Source organism: Myotis myotis, unplaced genomic scaffold (assembly GCF_014108235.1).
Source record: "Myotis myotis isolate mMyoMyo1 unplaced genomic scaffold, mMyoMyo1.p scaffold_m19_p_21, whole genome shotgun sequence".
Classification (NCBI taxonomy): domain Eukaryota; kingdom Metazoa; phylum Chordata; class Mammalia; order Chiroptera; family Vespertilionidae; genus Myotis; species Myotis myotis.
This window is the reverse complement of record NW_023416326.1, coordinates 9,197,789-9,224,067: the sequence shown is the minus strand read 5'-3', so window position 1 is coordinate 9,224,067 and position 26,279 is coordinate 9,197,789. Positions and strand designations below refer to the sequence as shown.

The 26,279-nt window shown below is 43.5% G+C and overlaps 1 protein-coding gene across 10 annotated transcripts in view; it reads right to left on the bottom strand.

Moving 5' to 3' along the window:
• The window catches only part of ESRRG (estrogen related receptor gamma), a 460,187-nt gene that overhangs the window by 121,072 nt on the left and 312,836 nt on the right, over positions 1–26,279 (bottom strand). For all 10 annotated transcript variants that reach the window (XM_036354663.1, XM_036354656.1, XM_036354664.1 and 7 more), the window contains one exon: positions 10,381–10,796. In XM_036354663.1, the coding sequence (XP_036210556.1) occupies positions 10,381–10,783 (403 nt within the window). In that variant the 5' untranslated portion in view covers positions 10,784–10,796. The remainder of the gene's footprint in view (positions 1–10,380; positions 10,797–26,279) is intronic.

The window sequence follows — 26,279 nt, the reverse complement described above, 5'->3', positions numbered from 1 at the left end:
TTTCATGAAATCTCAAGGTCATTTTGATGAATAGCAATTACTGTATTGTAATACAGCCATGTCCACAAGGTCAAGTGAGTGGGCTATCCTATTAGGAGGCAATTTTAAGGACACTAGGAAAAACATCCTCCAAATCAGAAAAAGTAGAAGAAAACTGAATTAATTATCAAAACCCTGAAAAGTAGCTTTGGCAAAGATGGAAATGCACAGCAAAACAGGGAGATATTACCAAGAAATGAAAAATAATAGAATATAAAAACTTCTGGGGAGGAAAAGGTAAAAAGAATGTAAGAGGCTTTAAAGGAAACAAAAATGCATCTTGATATGAATATGATAAAAATAAAATGAAAATATAGAATACAGAGAGAATTAGTTATTTAATTTCTATCTAATTATAATACTTTATTGTTTAGGTACTGTCAGAATTGCAGCCACATTGGAGAATATAGTTAGGAGTGATTCAACAACAGTAGCTAAATTTATGCATAGCTGTGTAAAGATTTTAAAATTTCTTCAAACAATAGAAACTTCAAATAGCCACAAGAGAGTTCGGTGGTTGAATGTCAACCTATCAACCTGGAGGTCACAGTTCAATTTCCAGTCAGGGCACATACTCGGGTTGTGAGCTCCATCCCGAGTGTGGGGCATGCAGGAGGCAGAGGACCAATGATTCTCTCTCATCACTGATGTTTCTATCTCTCTCTCCTTCTCCCTTCCTCTCTGAAATCAATAAAAAAATATATATATTAAAAAGGAAACAGAATTTCACTGTGAATAGATGAAAAAATAGAGTGGGGTCCTGAGTGTATTCCAAAACATATAGTTTCAGCTTAAATGCACAGAAATTGTTTAAGATGAGACCAGATATCCGTCAGCCAAGTGTCATGTTTCAGTAAATGTCTTCACGTAGGTGGACAATAACCTTGATATCACTAAGGAACACCTTGGTTTACATCTGGAGAAAAACAAAGCAGCATCATGCTAAGGAACTTATTTGCTGGAGGAAAACCTCTCTCATGTCTGAGCCCTCCCATTGAGTTGCTCGGTTCCTTGTTGTTGGCTGTGATCACCCACCCAACCAAGTCTTTGATGCATCTGAGAGTCTACAGAGCTGCTGCCCTTGAAAAACCTTCCCTGGTGCTTTTACTACTCAATAAAGAAAGCATTTATCCAAAAAATCAGTGCTGCCCCACGCCCCTGGGTAACAATGTCCCATCTATTTTGGTAATGGCTCAAAGACACGGCTCCCAGACGACCCACGATCTCCACGGGGCACCTGTTTTCTTCGGTTCATGCAAGTGAAAATGAGACAACAATATTTCCAAGGGCAACTGTGGGCGCCTGCAATGCTAACCCTGGACGGACGCTCAGGATGAGGCAGAAGTCACTGTTCACAGCCCCGGCTCCTTATTTCAGACACGGAGCTGTCTTGCATTATTGTTTGCTCTGATTTGGGACGCATTTGTCCGACAGCACCCGGGACCGGACTGCGCAGCTCCTGATGACAGGAGGGGAATTTTCCCAGTTTTGTCAGGAGCTGGGGGAGTGAGCTGTGCTGAGAGGGAGCCGATCAACCTGGAAGCTGTAGGGTTTTTTTTGTTTGTTTTTAATCCTCACCTGAGGATATTTTTCCACTGATTTTAGAGAGAGTAGAAGAGAGAGAGAAAGACAGAGAGAAACATCAATGTGAGAGAAACACATAGACTGGTTACCTCCTGCATGTGCCCCGACCAGGGTTCGGGCCGGAAAGGAGCCTGCAACCAAGGTACCTGCCCTTGACCACAATCGAACCCGGGACTCTTCAGTCTGCAGGCTGACGCTCTATCCACTGAGCCAGACTGGCTAGGCCTAGAGCTGTGGGCTTTAAAGCCGGCTGATAAGAATGATGGAGCCAGGTATCACACACCTCCTGGCAACTTTTCAGAAAGTCCTGGGCCCCGCTTCCTCCTTGCAGACTCTTTTGTACAATTAGTGTACAGCTGTATAATTTTCTCACTCGCTGCCTAATAGAACCTCGCAGCTAGAAGGCAGGGGAATGACAGGGTGGATGCAAAACTCCAGCCCGGAGTGCCGGTGGCTAATTTGTGTCTTCCTTTCACTTAATGGACTTTTACAGTTTGGCAGTGGAAGGGCTGAGGGATGTAAATTAGCCTGGCATCTCAAAATAAAAGTATATGAGAAGTCTCCTCTCCAACTCCCATGGCTCACACATAGGCCTGCTATGGTTCCTGGGAGGTACCCCCTTGTTCCCAGGTGCAGACATCACAATGATAACACCCATTTCAAAGCATCCCCATATCTCCCCCAACTGTTTTAATTTTATTAACAGAACCAAGGGGGTGGCGATGACCCAAAGGGCATTCCAAGCGGGGATTATCCAATTGCTTTCCAACAGCAAGTGATTTAAAAAATAATGGGATTTGCTGAGTATACAATTACCGAGCATTGCAATAATCTGTAGTATTTTTGTTTTCAACGCCCAAATCAGAAAAAAAGAACAAAAGCCCCCTGTCTATGGTAGTGAAGGTTTTTCCACACAGAGATCACTTCTCCTTCTCTCCTTCTCTTTCTGGTTTTTAATGCTTTGTTTCTAGCTACTTTCTGCTCATACCACTAGTAATTAAAAACAAAAAACACATGGGGGGTGGGGACAGCTGGGGAGAGATCGATGGGGGAAAATGGAGACTTGTGTAATACTTTAAACACTAAAGAATTTAAATTAAAAAAATAATAATGAATTAAAAACACACACATACAAAACAATACTATCTATAGCTGGGATTATAATGCACATGTAAGTTGAGTGCTATCTTTTTTTTTAGGGGGGGGGGCGTAATCCTCACCCAAGGATATTTTTCCATTGATTTTTAGAGAGAGTGGAAGAAATGGGGAGAGACAGAGGAAGAGAGAAACATTGATGTGAGAGAAACACATTGACTGGTTGCCTCCCACATGTCCCGAGCAAGGCCAGGGATGGAACCTACAGCCAAGGTACACCCGCTTGCCAGGAATCGAACCCAGGACCCTTCAGTCTGCAGGCTGACACTCTATCCACTGAGCCAAACCAGCTAGGGCTACTCCAAATTATTAATTTTAAAAAAACCTAAGCATAGTCAATTACACATAATAAAACTCAAAACAATCCACCAATGGTGCGTCATTTGGCAAAAAGCAACACAGATTTATAAGATATTAAGCTTCAAGGAGATCCTACATTCCAGTTGGTTCCGCCCCTTGGTTTCGTGCAGGCCACATAGACATATGGACGAATATGTACTGACTTACACCTGACCATCTTTACAAGATATGGTCTAGTTAATAGCAGGAAAGACTAAAACGCAAATACCCTGACATCCAGTCTAATACTCCTTAAAAGAACCCACTTATTTATCAATACCTAGAATAAACATTAACAGTGCCAGGCATTCGTCTATGTACTTCACATTGTCGAACCCCCATTCTGCAGATGAGAGAATTAAGGCACCAAGACAAGAGGTAACTCACCCAGCATCACATGGTTAGCAAGTGCCTGAGCCAGGACAGGAGCCCAGTCACACTGGATGCAAAGTCTGTGCTCTTGACTGATACTTGCCAGAGGGGAGGGGCCTTGGGGGTTGGGTGTAAAAAGTGAAGGGATTAGTAGTACAAATCTGTAGTTACAAAACAATTACGGGGATTGGTAAAGTACAGCCTAGAGACGATCATCAATAATACTGTAATAAGTATGTATGGTGCCAGGTGGGTACTAGAAAGACCAGGGGGGACACTTTGCAAAGTACATGATTGTCGCCCGAGCCAGTTTGGCTCCGTGGATAGAATGTCAGCCTGCAGACGAAGGGTCCCAGGTTTGATTCCATGCCCAGGTTGCAGGCTCGATCCCCAATAGGGGGCGTGCAGGAGGCAGCTGATCCATGATTCTCTCTCATCATTGATGTTTCCATCTCTCTCCCTCTCCCTTCCTCTCTGAAATCAATAAAAATATATTTTTAAAAAAGTATATGATGGTTTAACCACTGTGCTGTGCACCTGAAACTAACACAAAATAATATGGAATGTCCGCTGTCATTGAAAAAATAAGATTTAAAAATAAATACATAGCTCCGTGCTCTGAACTATGATGCAACACTACCTGGCTCTAATCTTTTGAAAGTAATTGAGTGTTGCTTGGCACAGAGATAGAAAATGGAATTCCTATCTGCTGAGAGGGAGCTGTGTGGCTGCCGCCGTTGCTATTGCTGATGGTTGGAAAGGAAGTTGTGATGCCCGGAGAAGCAGGGTGAGGGTGGATCTTGGCATTGTCTTTGGCTGTTGTCAGACTTACGGAGCAGGGGCAGCTGTGGGAGAGGATAGGGTTGCTTTTAAGAGAATGGCATCTCTCAACACCTCCAAAAGAAATCCCTCAACTTATCTCGGCACCACCGTGGTTTGTGGCTGTAACTGCACAGAAACCAAACAGACCTGTCGTCAAAGCAACAGGTGTCAGGTTTTAAACAATATAATTTAAAGATCCCAAAATAATGCTATTGTTCATGATAGAAAAAATAATAATCCGCCACCAGGAAGGCAAGCTCTGAAATGCATTTCAAAGAGAATCGTGTGTATAATAAAAATACACTCGCTGATGAAAATGATGGAGAATATCAAGATCTCTTATCCAAGTTCCGCAGGAATGCAATGTATTTAGCTTTGGCAGGATGCTATCTTCTTGCAAAAGACACTGTGGTCCTGCAGTGTGGGATGTCCCCTACGTGATGTGTACAGTCTCTTCATTTTTAAAAATGTTTTATTGATTTTTAGAGAGAGACGGAGGGAGAGGGAGAGAGAGATGGGAACATCAATGAGGGAGAAACATAGACTGGCTGCCTCCTGTACCACCCCTACTGGGGATTGAGCCTGCAACCCGGGCATGTGCCCTGACCAGGAATCGAACCAGAGACCTCTTGGTTCATGGGCTGAAGCTCAACCACTGAGCCATACCAGCAGGGCCTTCTTCGTTTTTGAGTTCTTATAGTGTGGGGATCCTGTCACAGGAGTCTTCATAAAAGACCTCAAAGATGATCTGTCACGAGAAAGGTATAATATCTGAGCTAACCCTACCCGCCCCCCACCAAAATGTGTTGTGCTCAGTATTCAACGTCAACTTTTCAATGTTCCTTTCCTGCTTACAAATTTTAAACAATCTGATATGAGTTTGCTTATATCTCTTTTAAGACATATGACTATAAAAAGGGGGGGTTGGGGATTGTTAAAAAATACACCTGGTGAAAGAAAGAAATGTTAAGTCTCATGCAGCCACTACCTTTGGATAGAAAACATTTCTATGTGTACATTTATTCCAAGGGCCATTTGGATATTTTAACATCATTCAAGGGCCATACAAAATGACCAACTTACAACATCAGCCTGCTACATTTGGCCAAACATTTAATTAACTAATGGCTTGGCAGGACCAGAGCAAATAATTTCGAAGGCCTTATATGGCCTACGGGCCAGACGTTCCCCATCCCTGAAACTAACAACTGAAAATCCAGTGGTGAAATGAGGGTTAGTGGGTAACATCCAGGGAACTGAGACAGAAAACTGTGGTTTACTGAAGAGTTGAACTCTCAAACTTCATATGTAGGGGATTTCTGAAAATGGTTTATAAAAACATAAAATATTGTTAAGACTTACTTCTGCCCACCCCCTCTTTATAAACCTTTACTATCATTGAACTATAACTTTGGGAACATTCTTACAATTCACTATGTTGAAAAACTGAAAATTTGACCATGGCCCTGACCGGTTTGGCTCAGTGGATAGAGCGTCGGCCTGCGGACTGAAGGGTCCTGGGTTCGATTCCGGTCAAGGGCATGTACCTTGGTTGTGGGCACATCCCCAGTAGGGGGTGTGCAGGAGGCAGCTGATCGATGTTTCTCTCTCATCGATGTTTCTAACTCTCTGTCCCTCTCCCTTCATCTCTGTAAAAAAATCAATAAAATGTATTTTTTAAAAAAATTTGCCCATGGACTAAAAACCTCTCTAGTAAAATTAATTCTAAAATTATCTGATACTTGAAGCTTTTAAAGTCTATGAGGCCAGGTAGGAGCACAAGCCTCATCACATCATTATATTATTTATAGATGTGAGACTTCAGGCACAGAGAAATAACCACTCAACATGCGTGGCACATTCTAAAAACTAACAGATCCATTACTGTGATGATAAATGAACAAATTCTTCATCTATTACAGGTACAACAAAGGCATTATATTAAACTCAAGAGGAGGAGAACAAGGAAGAGGGAGAAGAGGGGAAGAAAAAAATAGGTACAATAAGCACTAGAGAGGATGCAGAGAAGTTGGACCCCTGTTGGTGAGGTGGGAAACGGTGCAGCCATGGCAAAAGGCAGTATGGTGGGTTCTTACAAACACTCATTCATTCCAAGGAGTGGGTCTGCTAAGTTAAAACTAGGAAAAATAAAACTGCAAATGATGCTATTTCCTGAGACATCCATTCACATATTGTACATTCTCAGCCAACAAAGAAAGTCTGTGCCCTGGCTAGTTGGGCTCAGTGGATAGAGCGTCGGCCTGCAGACTGAAAGGTCCCAGGTTCGATTCTGGTCCAGGGCATGTACCATGGTTGCGGGCACATCCCCAGTAGGGGGTGTGCAGGAGGCAGCTGATCAATGTTTCTCTCTCATCGATGTTTCTAACTCTCTATCCCTCTCCCTTCCTCTCTGTAAAAAATCAATAAAATATATTAAAAAAGAAAGAAAATCTGCAACACTAAATTTTACTATTGAAATAAACACTGAAGATAGCTGTTAAAATAGCAGGCGTAGAATAATAGTTCTCATTCATAATTTAGCAACATTAATGAATTTCAAAAAAACTAGACATAACTGGCATCCAATGCCAGGAAACACACACACACATGAAAATGTCAGACTTACAACAAAAGCAAGCTCTGAGTTAACGCAAATGAATTCTAGACAATATTTCTTTTGAAAATATTACCTCAATATTTAATTGAGTTACTGCATCTGCTCTTATAAATCACTGAGACTCTTCAAGTCAACTGAGGCATTGCCATAGTATTTTGGATTTTCATTTTAGAACATGTTAGAGATTTAAAGCTCCCATGTACAAACCAGGCTAATTGCTTCCTCTGAAAACAAAGTTAAATAGAAGTTAATATATTATGTTTCCTTGGGAAGATCCTATGATGTAACAGACAATGTGTAAGTACCTATTTCCTCCTGTGCTGCACACATTCTATTCTAAGACCAAAATAGCTCTGAGGGCAAAGAAAAGGCAATGTCTAGGAATGAGGCTCCAGGAATACCCTCCGTTCAGGAAAGAGTCATTAATTCAGGGTGGAAAGAAGTCAGGGACATCAAACCCACAGGCCATGCCCATGGCCTTTAGCATATGACTAGCAGGCAAATGCTTAATCTTTTTTTTAAAATATATTTTTATTGATTTCAGAGGAGGGAGAAGGAGAGAGGGACAGAGGGAGAGGAAGAGGGAGAGAGAGAGAAACATCAATGATGTGAGAGAATCAATGATCGGCTGCCTCCTGCATGCCCCCCACTGGGGATTGAGCCTGCAACTCAGCATGATCCTTGACAGGGAATCAAACTGTGACCTCCTGGTTCATAGGTCCACGCTCAACCACTGAACCACACCGGCCAGGTACTTTCCATATTCTTATATAGAAATAAAAACTTCTGGGAGGCTAGGGTTTTGTGTATTAAAAAATGTGTATTGACTTTTTTGGATATAAAGATATTTTTCTTTTGCCTCCATAGCAAGGGTCCAGAAGATTAAAGAAAAGAAAGAATTTCCACTCATTTATGAATTGAGGCCAAAACTAGCATTAGAAGAAAAATCAGAATAAATTAATAACCCTAGGAGAATGACCGTTGAAATCACTGCCTCTATTGTAACCCTGTTGGATGATAGGTTAGAACTGTCAAAGTCTTCTAAAAAATGATTGGTCAATAGAAAAAAACAAAGAAACAAACAAAAAAAAAACTCACCTTGATTTTTACCTAGCTATGTGCTGACCTAATTCAATCGTTGTCCAATGATAACTTGAAAACAGCCAATAAATAAAATGTGGCTTTCTGGTTGACTTTCACTGAAATCTATAATTAATGGCCTTTCACAACCAGAATATCACATCCAGCTTTGAAAAGAACAATTCTCATTACTTTTCTCAAGATGCACTCTGGATATATGTTCTTTTGGCTCTCAGTGTAAGAAGTATTTTTCCCAGCTTTTAAAATGTATATGCTTTACATATTGTATAACCACCCTTAGAAATAAATTATCACAAGAAATGAAGATCCTAAGGCGGAACTATGCCCTGTGACAAGGCCTTTGGGCGCACATGTCCCTTGGTCAAGTCAATGAGAGTAGAAAGCCGCTTACATAATGCCCTGGCCACAAGGGCTGGGAGAGCGTGGGAAGACTTGGTCTTAAGGCGAGTTGCATAATCCTATCTCATTCTCTGGAGCTTTTTAAAGGGGGAAGGAGAGAGGCAATGATACGTCAAAGATAGTTTGGCTGCAATCCTGCCCGAAGGCTTGACAATGGATTCTATGGCCATTCCAAAATCTGGATAAGAATCCATGATAAGCCCTAGCCAGTTTGGCTCAGTGAATAGAACTTCGGACTGCGGACCAAAGGGTCCGGGTTTGATTCCGGTCAAGGACATGTTCCTGGGTTGCAGGCTCCTCCCCGGCGCGGACCCTCGTCATGGCCCATGAAGAAGGCAACCAATCGATGTGTTTCTCTCACATCAATGTTTCTCTCTGTCTTTCCCTCTCTCTTCCACTCTCTAAAAATAAATGGAATATACCCTTGAGTGAGGATTTAAAAAAAAAGAAAGAATCCATGATGATACGAGAGATTTGGGCCACCTTCAACATCTTTGGAGTTCAGATGCCATCACTGTTTGGCCACAGAAAGGAGGGGCTATTCCATCTTCCTTATAATTACTGCCCTGATTATTACATTAGACTTTCACAATATAATCCCTTTATGTGCCTCACTGCCTCTCCGGGGCGAAGTAAGGACCATGGTGGGTCGCCTGCGGAGGGAGCTAGCCGCGTGGCCTCACCCAGTGCGCCCAGCTGCCAGCTCCAAGCACAGCCAGGTGGGCAAGCCCAGAGCACTAATCTGGACAGTGACATCTCTGTCTCCCGCTCAGAACCCTTGCAAGTTGCTCTCTCCAATACAGAGCGCAGCTGAGCATACACATCAATGCCAAGATCAGCCTGGGCCCCGCTCGGCGAGGCTCCTGGTCGAGTTTCAGCATCCAAAGGAAGACTTGGGCACAGAATTCCCACTGTTTTATCCCAGGGATTGCTCAGTCACTGCTGCAGAGCTAATAATAGCGAAGCCAGTTGATTTGTTTAAACAACTCTCGGGAAATTGTTTCAAATACTTGTTCTATCTTTAGGAAACATACTGAGGACCAAAGAGTGTAACCCACCTCCCTCCCCCCCAAAATACCTGGCTTTCTCTCAGGGCATTTGTATGAGGAATTTAACCCCAACCCACCAACCTTTGGAAACAATGTTAACATAAAATGTAGATAAAAAATAGAAGTCCAGCCAGCAAGTGGCCTGGCACACAGTAGGTTCTCAGAAAATACAGGGTGTCCCAAAATAATGTATATACACACTTTAAATAATTATAAAGGCAGTGTTTATTAAAATACATTTCATTTTCAAAATTGAGCTATCAGCTGTTAAAGTGTGTATACATTTGGGGGAACACCCTGCATTTGTTGAGAAAGCAGGAATGTTTTTCATACTGAGAACTTCCTTCATGTGTCAGAATACACAGTATTTGTTGATTTATCCCAAATTATTTGCTTATCTTTATGCAGCTAGATCCAGAGCTGTGTATTCCAAGTTACCAAAATCAAATCACCAACATTTAAATTTTAGCTACTCTGTGTCCTTAGTATCTTAACACTGTGGACAACGGCTGGTAAGGACCAAAGACCTGAAGTGTGCTTCATTACCGAGTTTTGCAGTTTTATAAATAGGCTACAGAGATGTTTCCAGCCCAGCCGGTGTTGCTCAGTGGCTGACTGTCAACCTATGACCCAGGAGATCACGATTCGATTCCTCGGGGGGAGTTGCAGGCTCGATCCCCAGTGTGGGGTGTGCAGGAGGCAGATCAATAATTCTCTCTCATCATTGATGTTTCTCTCTCTCGCTCTCCCTTCCTCTCTGAAATCAATAAAAACATACAAAAAAAAAAAGATAGAACTACAACAGTGAAACTTGACGAATGAGGATAAGAACTAGGGAAACCAACCAACCAACCATCACGTGAGGCTGGAAGAGGGTAGGGGATCCCCAGTTCCCAAACTAACCTTGAATCGTCCTCTTAAAGAACGCCTTGCAGGCTTCACACGACGCGACCCCGTAGTGGTACCCAGAGGCGATGTCCCCGCACACCAAACACAGTCTCTTGGGCATGGAGTTGAGCATGTATTCACACTTGGTCTGGGGGTCCTCCACGATGGTGCTGGAGCAGTCGTCATACAGTTTCCTGACGGGCCCGCTGCCTCCCAGGATGGGAGCAGAAGGGTAGAGAGGCGGCGAGTCAAGTCCGTTCTGGTGGCCATTCATGGTTGAACTGTAGCTCCCACTGGCGTCCGAGGAGCCGCCTGGGCTGTGGTGGTTGACGCTGTCCGTCAGGGAGGCCGGGCTGGAGGGTTCCGTCTTGATGAAGGACGAACAGCTGGAATCAATGTGTCGATCTTTGTTTGACATTCTGCAGAGAAGCCTGGGATTCAGGGAGAGACAGACAGAGGGAGAAAGAGGAGGAGAGAGAGAGAGTCAAACACAGTGACCAAAAGAGGTAGAAGCAAAGAAAAAGTAAAAAAGTAAATGGAGAAAGTGAAAGGGAAGAATAAATGGAGGGAAAACAAAGGATTCATATGGTAAAGACATTGCCCCTTGTGGGAGCCCTGCCTAAGACCTAGGGATTTCCCATCATGCATTCTCTAGTCAGTATCTCTTGTTCTACAAGAAGGGAATCAGCATAAGGCCATGTCAGGGCTACATAAAAATGCCCAGGCAGCCCATGAGCAAAAGGTCTAACGGGTCCAATTCCTTTAATTGTACTCTTCTCTTGGCGAACAACAGTCAAGATCTAAATCAACTCTCTAGACCAGTGATGGAGAACCTATGACACGCGTGTCAGAGGTGGCATGCGAACTCATTTTTTTGGTTGATTTTTCTTTGTTAAATGGCATTTAAATATATAAAATAAATATCAAAAATGTAAGTCTTTGTTTTACTATGGTGGCAAATATCAAAAAATTTCTATATGTGACACGGCACCAGAGTTAAGTTAGGGTGTTTCAAAATGCTGACATGCCGAGCTCAAAAGGTTCGCCATCACTGCTCTAGACTCTAAATGGACCCATGGAAGAGGAGTGACCTGCAGAGTCCGCATCATGTCTAGAAGCGCATCTATTTTCACTCTACTTTTCCCTTCCACTTTCACATCCTGCAATCATTTTCTTAAGAGCAGAACCAAACTTTTATTGTCAAGACTGAACCGATGAGTTTGTGGCTCTGTAATTACTATTTGTCAGCCCTCTTCCATATAGCTGTGTTTTTTATTGATCTGAGACACATAGGAAATGTATCCTCAGTCATTTTGCTTCTTTATTCAAACGGTTCTATTTCACATGGACCATTGTAAAAAAACTTCAAGTATAAAATGTTAGCTGATGTGTAAAGATTACTTCCTGGAGCCCACAAATGTTAGTGAAATGATGACTAGCACTGATGAATAAATATGTTTGTGTGTGTGTGTGTGTGTGTGTGTGTGTGTGAGAGAGAGAGAGAGAGAGAGAGAGAGAGAGAGAGAGAGAGAGAGAGAGAAAGAGAGAGAGAGAGATTTGCCACTGTTGGAGAGATGAATCAGCAGAAGCCATTTGAGCCTACGGTATACTTGTGCCCACTCCCATAAATCTGATACTTTATATTCAGCAAAGTAAGAAGACATCAAATTTTGTGATGGGGAGAAAAAAAGAGATTTGTGATGGTCCCCTTTCCTCCCCATCTTGTGGTCTTTTAACATGAAACCTCCTGGAAACAAATGTGGACATCTATGGTGACAAACTCTCTTATCTAGAAGGAACATCCTGCCGTCTCCCTTGGTTGGGCCCATCAGCGATTCAGTTTCTGAAAAGGTAATTAGATGAAAAGATATAATGGGTCCTATTTTCCTCCCGCTCAGCCACAGTGCAAAACCCCTTTTAGCGAAGCCCCTAAGAACCTTCTGAGAGCCCACTATAGGAAGGAGAGGTGACAGTTGAGAAAGGGACTTAGATAATTGCTTCCCAGTGGAAAGTTGATTTATGGGAATCCCACAGAGTAATGGTCACTCGCCAGAATTTGGGGGAGCAGCCAAATGAATGCAATTATCTCTTTCACTATAAATCCAGTCATGTTTGATCACTGCACAGATTTCATGCTCTCCTCCACACCCCTCCCCCACTGCTCTGTTACTTTAAAGTGAACAAAAATATGTCCTAGCCGGGTTTGCTCAGTGGGTAGAACACTGGCCTGTAGACTGACGGGTTTGATTCCCAGTCAAGGGCTCATATCTCGGTTGCAGGCTCCATCCCAGCCCCCGGTCAGGGAGTGTGTGGGAGGCAACCAATCAATGTGTCTCTCTCACATTGATGTGTCTCTCTCACATCTATGTCTCTCTCTCACATCGATGTCTCTCTCTCACATCGATCTTTTTCTCTCTCTGTCTCTCCCTTCCCTTCCACTCTCTCTACAAACCAATGGAAAAATATCCTCGGGTGAGGATTAACAACAACAAATATAATAATAAAGTGAACAAAAATATGGAATTTCCTATCAGGAAATGTTCACTGTCCCAAGAAGACCGTCCCAAGAGCAAGCATTTGCCTCTTAATCAATATACTGCACCGTGGACACTGTATTCTGCTTCCTAGAGTTAAGCAGGATCAGGGCGTGAGAAAAGCAAACGGGAAAGAGAAAGCCCCCCTAAGGCCTTGCTTGCGGCCCACCCGCCTGTGTTGTCCTTTCAAAGAACCAGAAGAACGAACCACCCCCTCGCCAGCCTGCACGGTGCCCGCTCCCCGGCACGCGCGGCCCGTCCCCGTCACTGTAGTCACCGTTAACGAGCGCTGTAATTAATAGATCGCTCTCCTGGCTCCCCGCACGCACTTGGGGCGAAGCACTTTTCCTCGAGTCAACGTTTGAAAGAAAGCGGGTCGGCGCTGACTTACAACAGCCCTGCAAATCCCTTTTAATTTAGAGCACTTACCCCACCACACTCCACTCATTACCTTATAATTACTGGACTCTTCGCACATACATTACGATCTGAGACCAGAGTTAGAAGTTATTAGGGTATTAAAACATGGCTGTTCCCTTTCCTCTCTCCGGCTCTGAATTTCTCACAGCTATGACAATTAACTCTTTCAAAACTGCCTGGCAACACCATGTCTTATTTTGTTTTTTATCTATATTTTTACTGATTTCAGAGAGATAGGGAGAGGGAGAGAGAGATAGAAACATGGATGATGAGAGAGAATCATTGATCAGCTGCCTCCTCCATGCAACCTGGGCCTGTGCCCTGACTGGGAATCGAACTGTGACCTCCTGGTTCATAGGTTAATGCTCAACCACTGAGCCACACAGGCTGGGCTCAACTTATTACTTTAATTTTAATTATTTTAAGTGGTCCATGGTTCTTTTCAGACATGAACAACCTCCTTCATGTACACCTTCTGCCAAATTAAAATCATAATAGCCACGTTGTCATGTATCAAGTGCTTGTAAGGTGCCAGGCACTAGTCTGAGCACTTCACAACATATTACCAGATTGAATCCCCAAGACAACCTCGGGTCTGACTCCAAAGCCCAGTGCAGCCATGTCTTGAAGCCAACAGACATTTTAGAGGTGTGCACTGATTTCTTAAAAATGGCCAAGCAAGTGCAGATGTCTCATGGAGAGCTATTCCATCCTCAGCTCAGCCATGAGCAAAAAGGGGCTGTTGGGGACAGCACACTGGCTGAGGGGTGGTCCCTGTTGAGCCTCCTCTCCAGGGTGATAGCGACACCTAAACAAAACTTCCAAAGGAACACAGTTGACTCCTAATGACACCTTAGCTCATTACACTGAACACTTCCTCGGCACCATTACATTATCCGCGAAAACTACGGCGGGTCTTAATTCTCTCCCTCTCTGTCTCTGAGATTCTATAGCTCTATTATTCAAGCCTGAAATATTCACAACTATCTATAAATTCAATTGTCAGCTGGTGGGTTTTATTCTAGACTTCACTTCAATCTAAAATTAGAGGCACTAAAATTCGCATTAACTCTAAGAGGAATGTAGTGAATAAGACTTTATTTCAAAAGAACACCTTTTTGTCAGAAAGAGCCATTTTCAAGATGATGGCTTTATCTGCAGCCAAAGAGAATAAGCCCAATTCCACATTGTGCTGTTAACGCAGAAATTTCAGGTCACATTGGATTAATAAAAACTTGAATTTAGTTAAGAATTATGCATAGAAATAGCGTGCTGAAAACTGTGGGAAATATTTATTTTAAAGCTTAAGTATAGTTGCTTTTATTTTAACAGAAATGATGAGCCCTGGTTGGGTAGTTTAGTTGGTTAGAGCATCATCCCAATATACCAAGGTTGTGGGTTCGATCCCTAGTCAGGGCACATCCAAGAATCAACCAATAAATACATAAACAAGTGGCATAACAACTTGATGTTTCTTTCTCTCTCAAATCAATTTTAAAAAAATAAAATTATGAGTAGCACAAGGGAATAAGACTGTGATTTTCCAAAAACCTTTTCTGAGTGAATACTCTGAACTCAAACCAGGGGGAAAAATAATTATGAAACAAACAAACAAACAAACAAAAACCCCACAAACATTTAGAAACTATATTTGAGGGGTTTAACAGTCGTCCTGAGACCGGTAAATGTCAGTGCTTTGAAAAGTATTTTCAACAATTTGAGATAAGCCACAAATAATTCTGATTTCCATGCTTCATCATAAGATCTCATTGCCTAGCCTTGCTTAAGGGTCGGAAAAGGTCAATTTTATCTTTGGTGTTAGACACTAACGATCAGGCAAATAAAACTTCCTGGTTGCAGAACCACATAAGAATGTAATTTTTGAAAATTAATTAACGGTGTGTCTATGTGTGCCTGTATAGAGAGGAAGAATAAGAATCCAAGATAATCTGTAAGTTACTATTCAATTTACATTATAATCATTGAGCAAGCTTAATTGTTTTCAGAGTCTAGCTAGATCCAGGTAAATGTTTGATCTTGAATGAATTGCAGTGAATTTTCTCAGACCTGTGTATGCACCTGGGGGTTCCATATTTCCCAGATAGGACTAAAGCATCGCCAATATTTTAATTGTCAAATGCTGGAATATTCCACTCATTTATATATTATTATCCCAGTCATCAAAATAGTTCTTCACAAATAGATATATTTCATATGAAATTCAACTTTATTTGCTACTTTTGTTCCCTACGTAAAAATTGGTGCATAAAATTCTCAGAAGAAACATATGCACAGGTCTTCTTCAGTCATCCTGATTGTAACAGGAGGCAAGGATTTTTGAAACTTTTACTATGTCAGTGACAGACACCTTAATAGGCTCAATGAATGACAACTAAACAAGTCACTCTTTTTTTTTCTCTTCCTTGTCATCCTTAAGGGCTGAAAAAGGTACCCATCCTTACAAATTCCAAACACATTGTCAATTTATATTCAAAAATTGTATGCAAGTTTACAAATACAAGAAGAGAAAGAATGGTGGGGAGAGAGAGAGAGAGAGAGAGAGAGAGAGAGAGAGAGAGACCTTAGCTCCCTCACTGAATCACAGAATATCAGAAGGTTACCAGATTCCACACCTAAATGCTTACCTATTCACAATGGGAATGAATCTAGGAGCACTGGATTCAGAATCTTCCAACTTCTGAAATCACCAGATTAATGATTTAAGTAATTATGTTAAAAAAAAGCTTTACTTACTTACTTAATTAATTAGTTTTCTTTTCATGCCTGGGGTTGGGGGGGGGGGGTGGAGGTTCTCCAAGACTAAGGAGCGAGGCCCAGGCTACAGAGACCTGAGCAGCACCCTCGCAGGAGTTACAACTTCCCGCAGCTACTTTACAAGAGCTTTCAACTAATCGCTCTCCGAAGTGGCAAAATGTGAATCACTTCGGAACAAAACGGGCAGCAGCTGCTATTGTCAGAGCGCGGTGATGGCGAAGAAAGGGAACGCGGGCGCGTGAAGTGCCGTGTCAGGCAGCCACTGTGCAGCGTGTGATTTGAGCAAACATGACTACTTTGCGGAGACAGGGTGTCATTATGGCATCACAGTAATACGCTGCTTTGACAACTGTTGGCTCTAACATATCATCATTGCATTAAGGTACACTGGCTTAGTTGGAGAAGGAAGAGAAAGGATTTTTTCTTTTAATAAGAAATATCTTAAGGTCTGCCTGGTTAACCTAACGGAAGGAGATCATTAGTTGTAAAGAAAGAATTGTAAATCCAAACCCACACGCTCAGAAAGATTGAAACATGCGTGCACATGTATGTATATACACTTGGATATAATTTTAGGCCTTTTAATTTTTTTAAAATTTTTTTTGTTAATCCTCACCAGAGTCTATTTTTCCATTGAATTTTAGAGAGAGTGGAAGGGAGGGGAGAGACAGAGAGAGAGAAACACTGATGTGAGAGAGATACATCCATTGGCTGCCTCCCACACATGCTCCAACCAGGGCCAGGGATCGAGCCTGCAACTGAAGTACGTGCCTTTGACCGGAATTGAACTCAGGACCCTTCAGTCTGCAGGCCGATGCTCTATCCACTGAGCCAAACTGGCTAGGGCAGTGATGGCGAACCTTTTGAGCTCGGCGTGTCAGCATTTTGAAAAACCCTAACTTAACTCTGGTGCCGTGTCACATATAGAAATTTTTTGATCTTTGCAACCACAGTAAAACAAAGACATATTTTTGATATTTATTTTATATATTTAAATACCATTTAACAAAGAAAAATCAACCAAAAAAATGAGTTCGCGTGTCACCTCTGACACGCGTGTCATAGGATCGCCATCACTGGGCTAGGGCAATTTTATGCCTTTTAAACTAAGTGTTGAGGCCCATCTATTGAAACAGATTTCTACAGAACAGGCTGCTTCTGATCCTTTGAACAAGTAACTTATGCATTTTGTCTTAAAGGCTCTTTCCCACCGACTCCATCACAAAGAAGAGGAAGCAAAGGGTTCCCGCCAAGCTGGTGCTTGTGTTGCTGACAAGAGATGTAGCTAAGCCGTCTGGGGACAAGGGGCCAGCTCCCTAAAATGACAACTCAGAGAGCATCGCTCAAAGCGGAAAGCTTTCCCAAGTCAGTGAAAGGCTGTGCACTACACCAAAAAGGGACATTTTCGATAAATACACAACAGACTGGCAACTCATTTCTGGCCAGTCATCGAAAGGAAAGCACCCCGTGAGTGCAGGGTTTACAGCTGTCAGTATGTGTAACACAGGGTTTATTCCCGCATTATTATTTAATAATCACTGTGTTATTTTCCATGTTGACCTACTTTTGCCCCACCCTGTAGAACTTCATCCTTAATGATCCCTCCTAGACCCCCAACTGCTTTTCGGGTTCTGGAGTTCAGTGACCTTTTCTCTCTATATCAATTTTGCTATGACCTTAGGTTGGTTGACTGTCCTGGTTTAGTCACTAACATCCCGTGTCCTGGGAACCGGTCAGTTTCAGGCAGACAAGGATGGTTGGCCATTCCATCCGACACACAGAGAGACCTGTGGAAGCATCTGACCCCACCCTTAGCATTATATCCGAAACAAAGGAGGGAAATGGAGAATATTCGTTTTCAGCCATGAAAGCCCAGAACGAGAGCATGAGAAATCCACTAATAAGTGCCTGCACCCTAATAAGACTGGGGGTGTGATAAGCATGTAGGTCTTAGAAAGTCCCTGTAGAGCAGTGGTTCTCAACCTTCTGGCCCTTTAAATACAGTTCCTCATGTTGTGACCCAACCATAAAATTATTTTCATTGCTACTTCATAACTGTAATGTTGCTACTGTTATGAATCGTAATGTAAATATCTGATATATGGATGGTCTTAGGCGACCCCTGTGAAAGAGTCTTTCGACCGCCAAAGGGGTCGCGACCCACAGGTTGAGAACCACTGCTGTAGAGACATTTTACTACACCCTAGGCACCAAGGCCACTGCTGATTGCCTTGTGAAGCTACCCAAACTAATTTATCTTTTAAAAATTTGTTTTTATTGATGTCAAGAGAGAGAGGAAGGGTGAAGGAGAGAGGGAAACATCAATGATGAGAAAGAATCATGGATTGGCTGCCTCCTGCATGCCCCCTACTGGGGATCGAACCTGCAACCTGACCAGGCCTGTGGCCTGACCAGGAATCAAACCTTGACCTCCTGGTTCGATGCTCAACCACTGAGCAACACCGGCCAGGCCACCCAGACTCGTTTAGATACAGAAAACTGGTTGCTTACATTTGTACGGCCAGGTGATTTCTGATGCTTCCTGGTTGGTAAACATTATTAATGGGGCAGGGAAACGGTCCTGGGGTATCACACTGTGTCATTGTACGTGATGATGGTTGACAGTTTCTGTCTTCAAGGATTTGATCTGAGGCACAGGTGCTTTGTGGTGTCGTTTATCCCCCGCTTGTTTTCCTGGACCCATTTCAATCTGGGGGTGAGCATCTCTTGTTTATCGCTCTAAATACAGTAAGTGAGCCGCTGCCAGATCAATGAAACTATTAAATGCATAATAATGCCGGGTAATCACATACATGATGTTTTATGTAATTAACTGCCTGAGCATTCTTTTACTGTAATGGGCACTCATGTAGTATAGAGCAGCTATACGTCTGTAAAATATACACAGTTTATAGGCACTGTGATTCTGCTCAAAACTCCTGCTAATCATCCACATCACATCGGCTCTGAAGGGAGCGCTCTCCTCCATGGCCAAGTTCAAATCAATTCTTATGACATTACTTTATAACTAACATGATATTTAACTGATGGTGGCCATTAGCTATTACGCAGATTGCACTCAAGGACTGTAACAGTAGGGGGAAAATACCATTTCGTTTAAACAAACTTCTGCCATGTAATCGATATTATTGAGGTGAATTAAGTGTTCTAACAAGTGTGTATATTTGCCCTAATGCAACTTAATTAACTATATCCTCACAACTTCCCAACTCCGTGACGCCAATGGATGTTAGAAGAAAATGTCAAGAAGTGCCTAGTCAGGCCCAGTTGGCGTGGCTCCGTGATTGAACATCTACCTATCAACCAGAAGGTCATGGTTTGATTCCTGGTCAGGGCACATGCCCAGGTTGCAGGCTCCATCTCCAGTGTGGGGCGTGCAGCCGATCAATGGTTCTCTCTTATCATTGATGTTTCTGTCTCTCTCTCTCCCTCTCCCTTCCTCTCTGAGATCAATAAAAATATATTTTTAAAAAGTGCCTAGTCAGAAACTCAGATGCACAACAGATGTAAAACAAGCATTTTATCTCTGAGCCCTAAGAACAGTCCTTTCCTTAGACAAGCTACTCTCTTGGGACCAAAGAAGGCCTTTGGAATAGTGGACCCTACGTCAACCGACTTGGGTAGTAAGTGCCTCAGCGTGGACCGGGCCACTACCCCCAGGGTGGGGTGACATGGCCCTGGGCCCGAGGTGGGGATCCCTGCTGGGAAGGAAGGTGAGTGTGGGGTAGAAACGACATGGGATAAATCATCAAAACGAAGCTCCCAATCTATGCTGAGTGTAACCTTTATTCCATCGTAGAGATTTACTATGCCCTGAGCAGCCCTCTTCGGCAGTCAGCTTTCTGGAGGAAAGAACGAGTCTCCTACTTCCACAAATCTCTGGTCTTTCAAACAGAAATATGGATCAATAAAGTTTGCTTGTGTTCAGACAATTCGGTGTTCAAGCAGTCAAGGAGAGACTGGAAGGAAGAAAGCCAGCATGCCAGGAGGGGACTGACAGCTCAATGAAGGCCTCCCCACCCCCCCACCCCCCGCACCCCTCCGCCATCTCATGGGAGGAGACGTAAACAGACAGCCAACTCAGAGGAAGTCTGTGCCCTGATCTTTCTGAATCACAATGGAGCATAGATGCGTTACACACACTCTCTGTGATGGAGTTCACAAATCAAATCCAGGTCAATGCAAGCCCGGGCTGCCTGCATCCCCTTTCCTATTCTGTTTGCTACACGGAAGCAGGAACTAAAGAGCGCTATCAGGTCTTGATGTGAAGATATGGAGATCGGAGTATCGATGTCACCTTCTACTCATTAAGAAAATGTTTTGCCAAAGCAATTACAATGACCAGGAAGCCAGCTGCCTCGCTCGAGACAGGCCAGGTCACTTGGACTGGAACTTGAAAACGTGCCCTGAAACAGGGGAATGCAGTGGTGAGAGAATCTCAGGGCTGAGGAGTCCTCGTTGGAATGAAGGTTGCTCCAGCCACAAATGGGCATTTCTCTTGTGGGGAGAGTCACAGTGCAAGCAGGGATCAGAAACCATACCTCGGCCTGTCGGAGAGCGTCTGCACTATATTTATACTTTGGACTTAAGAGCTGAGTCTGCACTAGTGCACATCTGGATGCCAGCACAGCTGGTCTGGGCTGATGAACAGAAGTTATGATTATATTCTCTGGCTATCAGGGGCTGTTCAGCCGAAGTAGAAGTTGGGGAGGCATTAATCCTAAGACTTCTTCCTCTGATCTCTTTTTCTGAACATTGCAATGAGCTACACGAGCCACTATTTGCAGGTCTCTCTCTCTCTCTCTCTCTCTCTCTCTCTCTCTCTCTCTCTCTCTCTCTCACACACACATACACACACACACACACACACACACACACACACACACTTTAATTCAAGCCGTGGAAATGACAAAGGCTTTGCTCTGTGGCCGACCGGGTTTTGTAAGAAGGATTATTCAGCAGTGACACAGCACCCAGCGAAATCAATGGAAGCCACAAACAATTTCCGATCAGAAACAGTTGCTGGTCGTTTGTCATTCAAACGTCCCCAAACAAACATGCAGAGAAAATGTCTAAATCTTCTCTGCAATTTAAAAAAGACGGTTAAAGAAGAAATAAGCACTGCGCCAGAGTTCCCACAGCTCGCATGCCTTTCTTGTCCCTTCCCTGGAAACCTGGCCTTGTGAACAGCACTGGATGGAGTAGCAGACGTGGGCCAGCTCCGGATCCCGCACTGTGGGCCCCAAGACAAGCAATGGCACCACTCTGACCCTCGGTATCTTCATCTCTACGATGAGAGGATTCGCCTACACGCTTTCTAAAGTCACTTTCTGCCATTTTTAAAAAGCTGTATTTTACTCAAATGAAGACCCCACCTGCCTGTGGTTTAGATTAGACCTGAGAGCAGGGGCCGTCGCATTAAATTGCACTCTCCAGGCTTCCATTTCCTTAGGGGTTACTGCACTCAGCAACCATTCGGAACCATGGCAGTGAGGGCAGTGTGTGCTTGTGTATGTCTGTGTGTCTATGTACATCTGTGTGCATGTGCCTGCATATGTGTGTCTGTGTGCATGTGTATCTGTGTGCATGGGTGTCTGTGTGCATGTGTCAGTATGCATGTATGCCCGTGCACCTATATGCATGTGTCAGTGTGCATGTATGCCTGTGTGCCTATATGCATGTGTGTGTGCATGTGGTCGTGTGTGTATGTGTGAACAACATAAAAATGAATCATTACAGAAACAACTTGCTACATGACAGTGAAACTGCAGCAAACACGTTGAGCTGAGGAATCCTGCCCCGCAGACAAACGGAGCAGGGATCCCTTGTAGGGAGTTAGGGAGCAGGCCTCTTGGTTTTTCCTAGAAATGGCTCTCCTTTTGCTCATTACGTGGCTTTGGTGGGAGGCGTTGGCGGAAAGGGCAATTCCCTGCAATCAGTGTTTAAGTGAATGTTTGTCCCCGTGCGTGACACCACGCTGTCAGCAAGCAGCGGGGAGCCCGCGAGTTGTTACATTTGATTTGAGTGCCAGTAGGAGGCCTCATTTCTACCAACTGTTCGTCGCTTGCTCAAAGAATCCTCTCTTCGTTTCTGGAGTGATTTCCCCTCTCTTCTATTTCCTTTTCCTTGATATGTCGGAAGGCCAAATGCCACGTGGGCTGGTAAAGAGGAAACCTCAGTTCTCGTCTCTGAGCTTCTCCGACTGGAGGCCTGGACATAACGGGTCCAGGCAACTTGCTCTCCTCTCTCCCTTGGAGTCTCCGCATCTGAACTCTGATTTCCTAAATCATCCCAAGGTTAAGGAAGTCAAGGCAGACACACACGGGCTCTGCCACGCTGTGCTCACATCTTTCTGCTGGGCGGGACTTATTTTAGCTGATGGAGCATATATTTCTATAGTCTTTATTATAAATTTTTTTAAAAAAGTGTTGCCCCTCGCCTTTTTGGGCAATTTTGTTGCAATCCTTGCTATTGGGGAAAGGGGGGTTGACACCTTTAAAATTCTTTCTGATTGATCATTTTATAGCAGCCCATGAAAGTCCTCCTTAAAGATGATCATCTGGGTAATCAGGATTCTCAGAGTGCCTCTGACAAATACCTTCTGGTAATGAAAAGCATCTTCAGAAACAAAAGTATAGAGGGAACAAGGAGGAAAAAACCCTCAGAGATATGACAAAGACTCATGCTGAATGGAAAAGTAATTAAAACCAAAGAGCTAACGCTGTAATTAAGCACAAATTTCATCAAGGGGTCGGGGGGCCGTGGGGGGGGGGGAGGTGACTCTGCTTTTCCAAATACGACAAGGCGCTGCGTGAAAATGAAATGGGAGCAGGTCTCGGTGAGTGGGGCAGGGAAGCCGTGTCTTTAACCAGATCAAATTCTCGAAATTGGCTGTCAGGACGGCGCGGTGGTGATTTATACCCGTCTATCAAGCGCGAACAGGAGAGACGGAGGGCACGAGGCAGGCTGCTGTCGCTTCCATTCGCAAAGAACCTTTAATTTCCCCCGCGCCATCTGCTACCAAATCTAATTCGCATTCCCCTTTAATCTGGTTTAGTTCCATAATACTAATTCTTCCCCAACCCCAGGAACACAAGCCACCCAAGTAAATAAATAAATAAACCAACTAGCAACAACCCAAACAAAACCCACGCAGGCTCTGGTTCTGGGTCAGTGGGAAATTGAATATTACAGAGTTAAGGTGGTAAGACGCCGGTGACTTGAGTGACGCCTGGCCTTCTTTATTAAAATGTATTCCTGGTAAAGGGATTTATTTTCCGCTAACACAGAGATATGAAATTATTCGCATTTGGGGTAAAAAAAAATGCTGATATAAAAGTAGGCCAGGGACATAAAAGCGGAGGTTGTCATAAAATCCAATTGTTGTCAAGTTTAGTCACTTTCAGAACTGGCTGTAAAATCACTTTGTCATGGTTTTCACATAGAGAAAGCCTGCAATTGTAATTTTGTTCAGGAAATTCAAGAGAGTGATGTATGTATTCAGAGTGGGGGGCGGAGGAGGGGGAAGGGAAGGAGGTATAGGAGAAATGGGAATAGGGAAAATCATATGTAATTTAAAATAAAGACATGTAGCCCTAGCTGGTTTGGCTCAGTGGATAGAGCATTGGCCTGCGGATTGAAGGGTCCTGGATTTGATTCTGGTGAAGGGCATGTACCTTGGTTGCAGGCTCCTCCCCAGCCTGGGCCCTGTCGTGCAGGAGGCAACCAATCGATATGTTTCTCTCACATCAATGTTTCTCTCTGTCTTTTCCTCTCTCTTCCACTCTCTAAAAATCAATGGAAAAATATCCTCGGGTGAGGATTTTAAAAAAAAATAAAATAAAGAGATAGATACAGGTAAACACAAATTCACTCCCTCAATATAAGATTCTATTAGCACATTTCTGTTCCCTGTCACTTCTACTCTAAGCCAAAATGACCAGACCATCCTCTCCAACCCAAGACTCACTCATAGATGAGCAATGCTTAGCGACTGGTAACTGCCTATGGCAATGGGCTTTCCCTTCTCTCTGGAATGCATCTCCCCCTCTTCGCCCCATTAGCTGGCTAGCTTGCACTCATGAGTTCAAGATTCATGAGTTCTTATGTCTCTAGTAAGTCTTTCCTGACACCCCACTTCTCCTTCATGTTCCCATAATTCCATGAGCCTATTTCTACAATGGCACTTAACACCCTGCTTTTATTTTTATTTTTATTTATAATTTAATTTTATAGATGAGGAAACAGAACTGGGATAGAGTCAGAATGTGCACTTGAACTTCTTGCGTCTAAATTCTGTGCTCTGAACTACAAAATAATAACAATACTTCATAACAGCCAACCAAATATGTCAACTGTGACTACTAACACTTCACTCTTCTCAAGGTTTTAATTTTCATAAACAACCGCATACTCAGTAGTTGTTTTGATTTTCATAAACAACCGCATACTCATGTATCTGTCATGACGAATTGAACCCATGATGACAAAATTGGGACCAAAATCAAACAAAGGGGGGGGGGGGAAAGTAGCTTACTCCTTAAGTGACCAAGAACAAAGAACAATCGTGCTGAAAAGTCAAAATTACAGAGTAACTTAGAAAATACTAGGTGATTCATATCATAAAAAGGAGAAGGCTAAAGGATGATTCTTGTTTAGTTGGTAGAGGATTACAGCGTGCGGAAAGGGGAAACTGACTTATTTCGCAGTATCTGAGATAAAGAAGTCATGCTAGCTGTTTGTATCAGAACTGGAAATGCAGGAACCCACATATCTTTGGTGAGTAGTTACTACGTGCAAGGAGCAGTGGTGGCTCTGAAGAATGAGGTCTTTGTCCAAAGAAAAATGTGGTGAGTCTTTCTCCACATTTGCAGAAGATCAACATATCCATGCTAGGAATTAAGGTTCTGTGAAAGTTATGTAACACACTAATGAGGTTAGAGTCCTCCATCAGATTCCCTGGGGATAACAATTAATGTAACACAGGTCTATGTGGGGGGGAAGGGAAGGGGAATGTAGCTAGAGATAACTTCCCAAACAGCCTACCTACATTCAGCCATCTCAGTCCCTAACCGAGGAGAACAAGACAAGATCGTGTGAATAAGCCTAGCTCTGACCACTTCTGGGGGGAAAGGAACCCTCGTCTTCATGCAAGAACCATGGGAAGAAACTTCTCTATGGAGTCGCTTCAGCAAGGCAAGTATTAGTTCCAACAGTTCCCACCCTCAGATGCTGCGGGCACACACTCAGGACCCAAGTCCCTGCCTCCTCCCTTGCCACGAAGGCGAGGCTCGTCCATGAAGTTCATCTGTCCATTTTCCAGAAGGTGAACAGGGCGGGGCTACTTCCTGGTCTCCTCCAAAGTGCAGGTGGGAATATTGAGGGGAAAATGATCGCAGTCCCTCTCATGAACCACTTGGCCAATGTTATCAGTAGCTAACTGCATAGATGTATGAGATTCTGAGCCTCCTCTCGGAGCATATATATGGCCATGCAAACTCCATGCTCATCACTGAGCCTGTGTGTTTACCGGGGAACCACAAATGTCATAGTAAGTGATGGTCAGTATGTAGGCATGAACTTTACTGATAAGGAAACCAAGGTTTATAGAGAGACATGAATGGGGGAGAGGGTAGATCCGAGAAAGAAATGGACAATGGGGGAGGAAGTTTGGTTTTATCACTTCAGAAAATTCTGCACGTGAGCTGGAATACTGCCTCTCTCCCATGCCTAAGGAAGCAAAGATTCAGTGACTCCAGGAATTGAGGCTTAGAAAAAATAGGTCCCTTGAGTAACGGTCACTCTTGGCCTACCCTCCCCGCACATGTACCTCTTTCTCCCCACTCTCCAAAATTCAGCTGACAGATTAGAAGCCCAGATAATAAAACTGATGGATGCTGGGAACTTCATTCATTCATCCATTGTTCTACCCATGGAAGCTCATGAAGCCAAGGGCTGTATCCTGAGACCACAGCCAGCACATAGATAAGGTCATCTGCTTATGTACCTGCTCTGATGTATCAAACACACGGTCAGATTGAAACGGGGCAATCTACCAAAATTTCTGTCGCAAGAAAACAAAGAATGGCAGTCCAGTGATGATGTGTGATTGGCTGACTATACTGCGTATTGGGGGTGGTTACCCTCGTAGTTTTATTAAATATG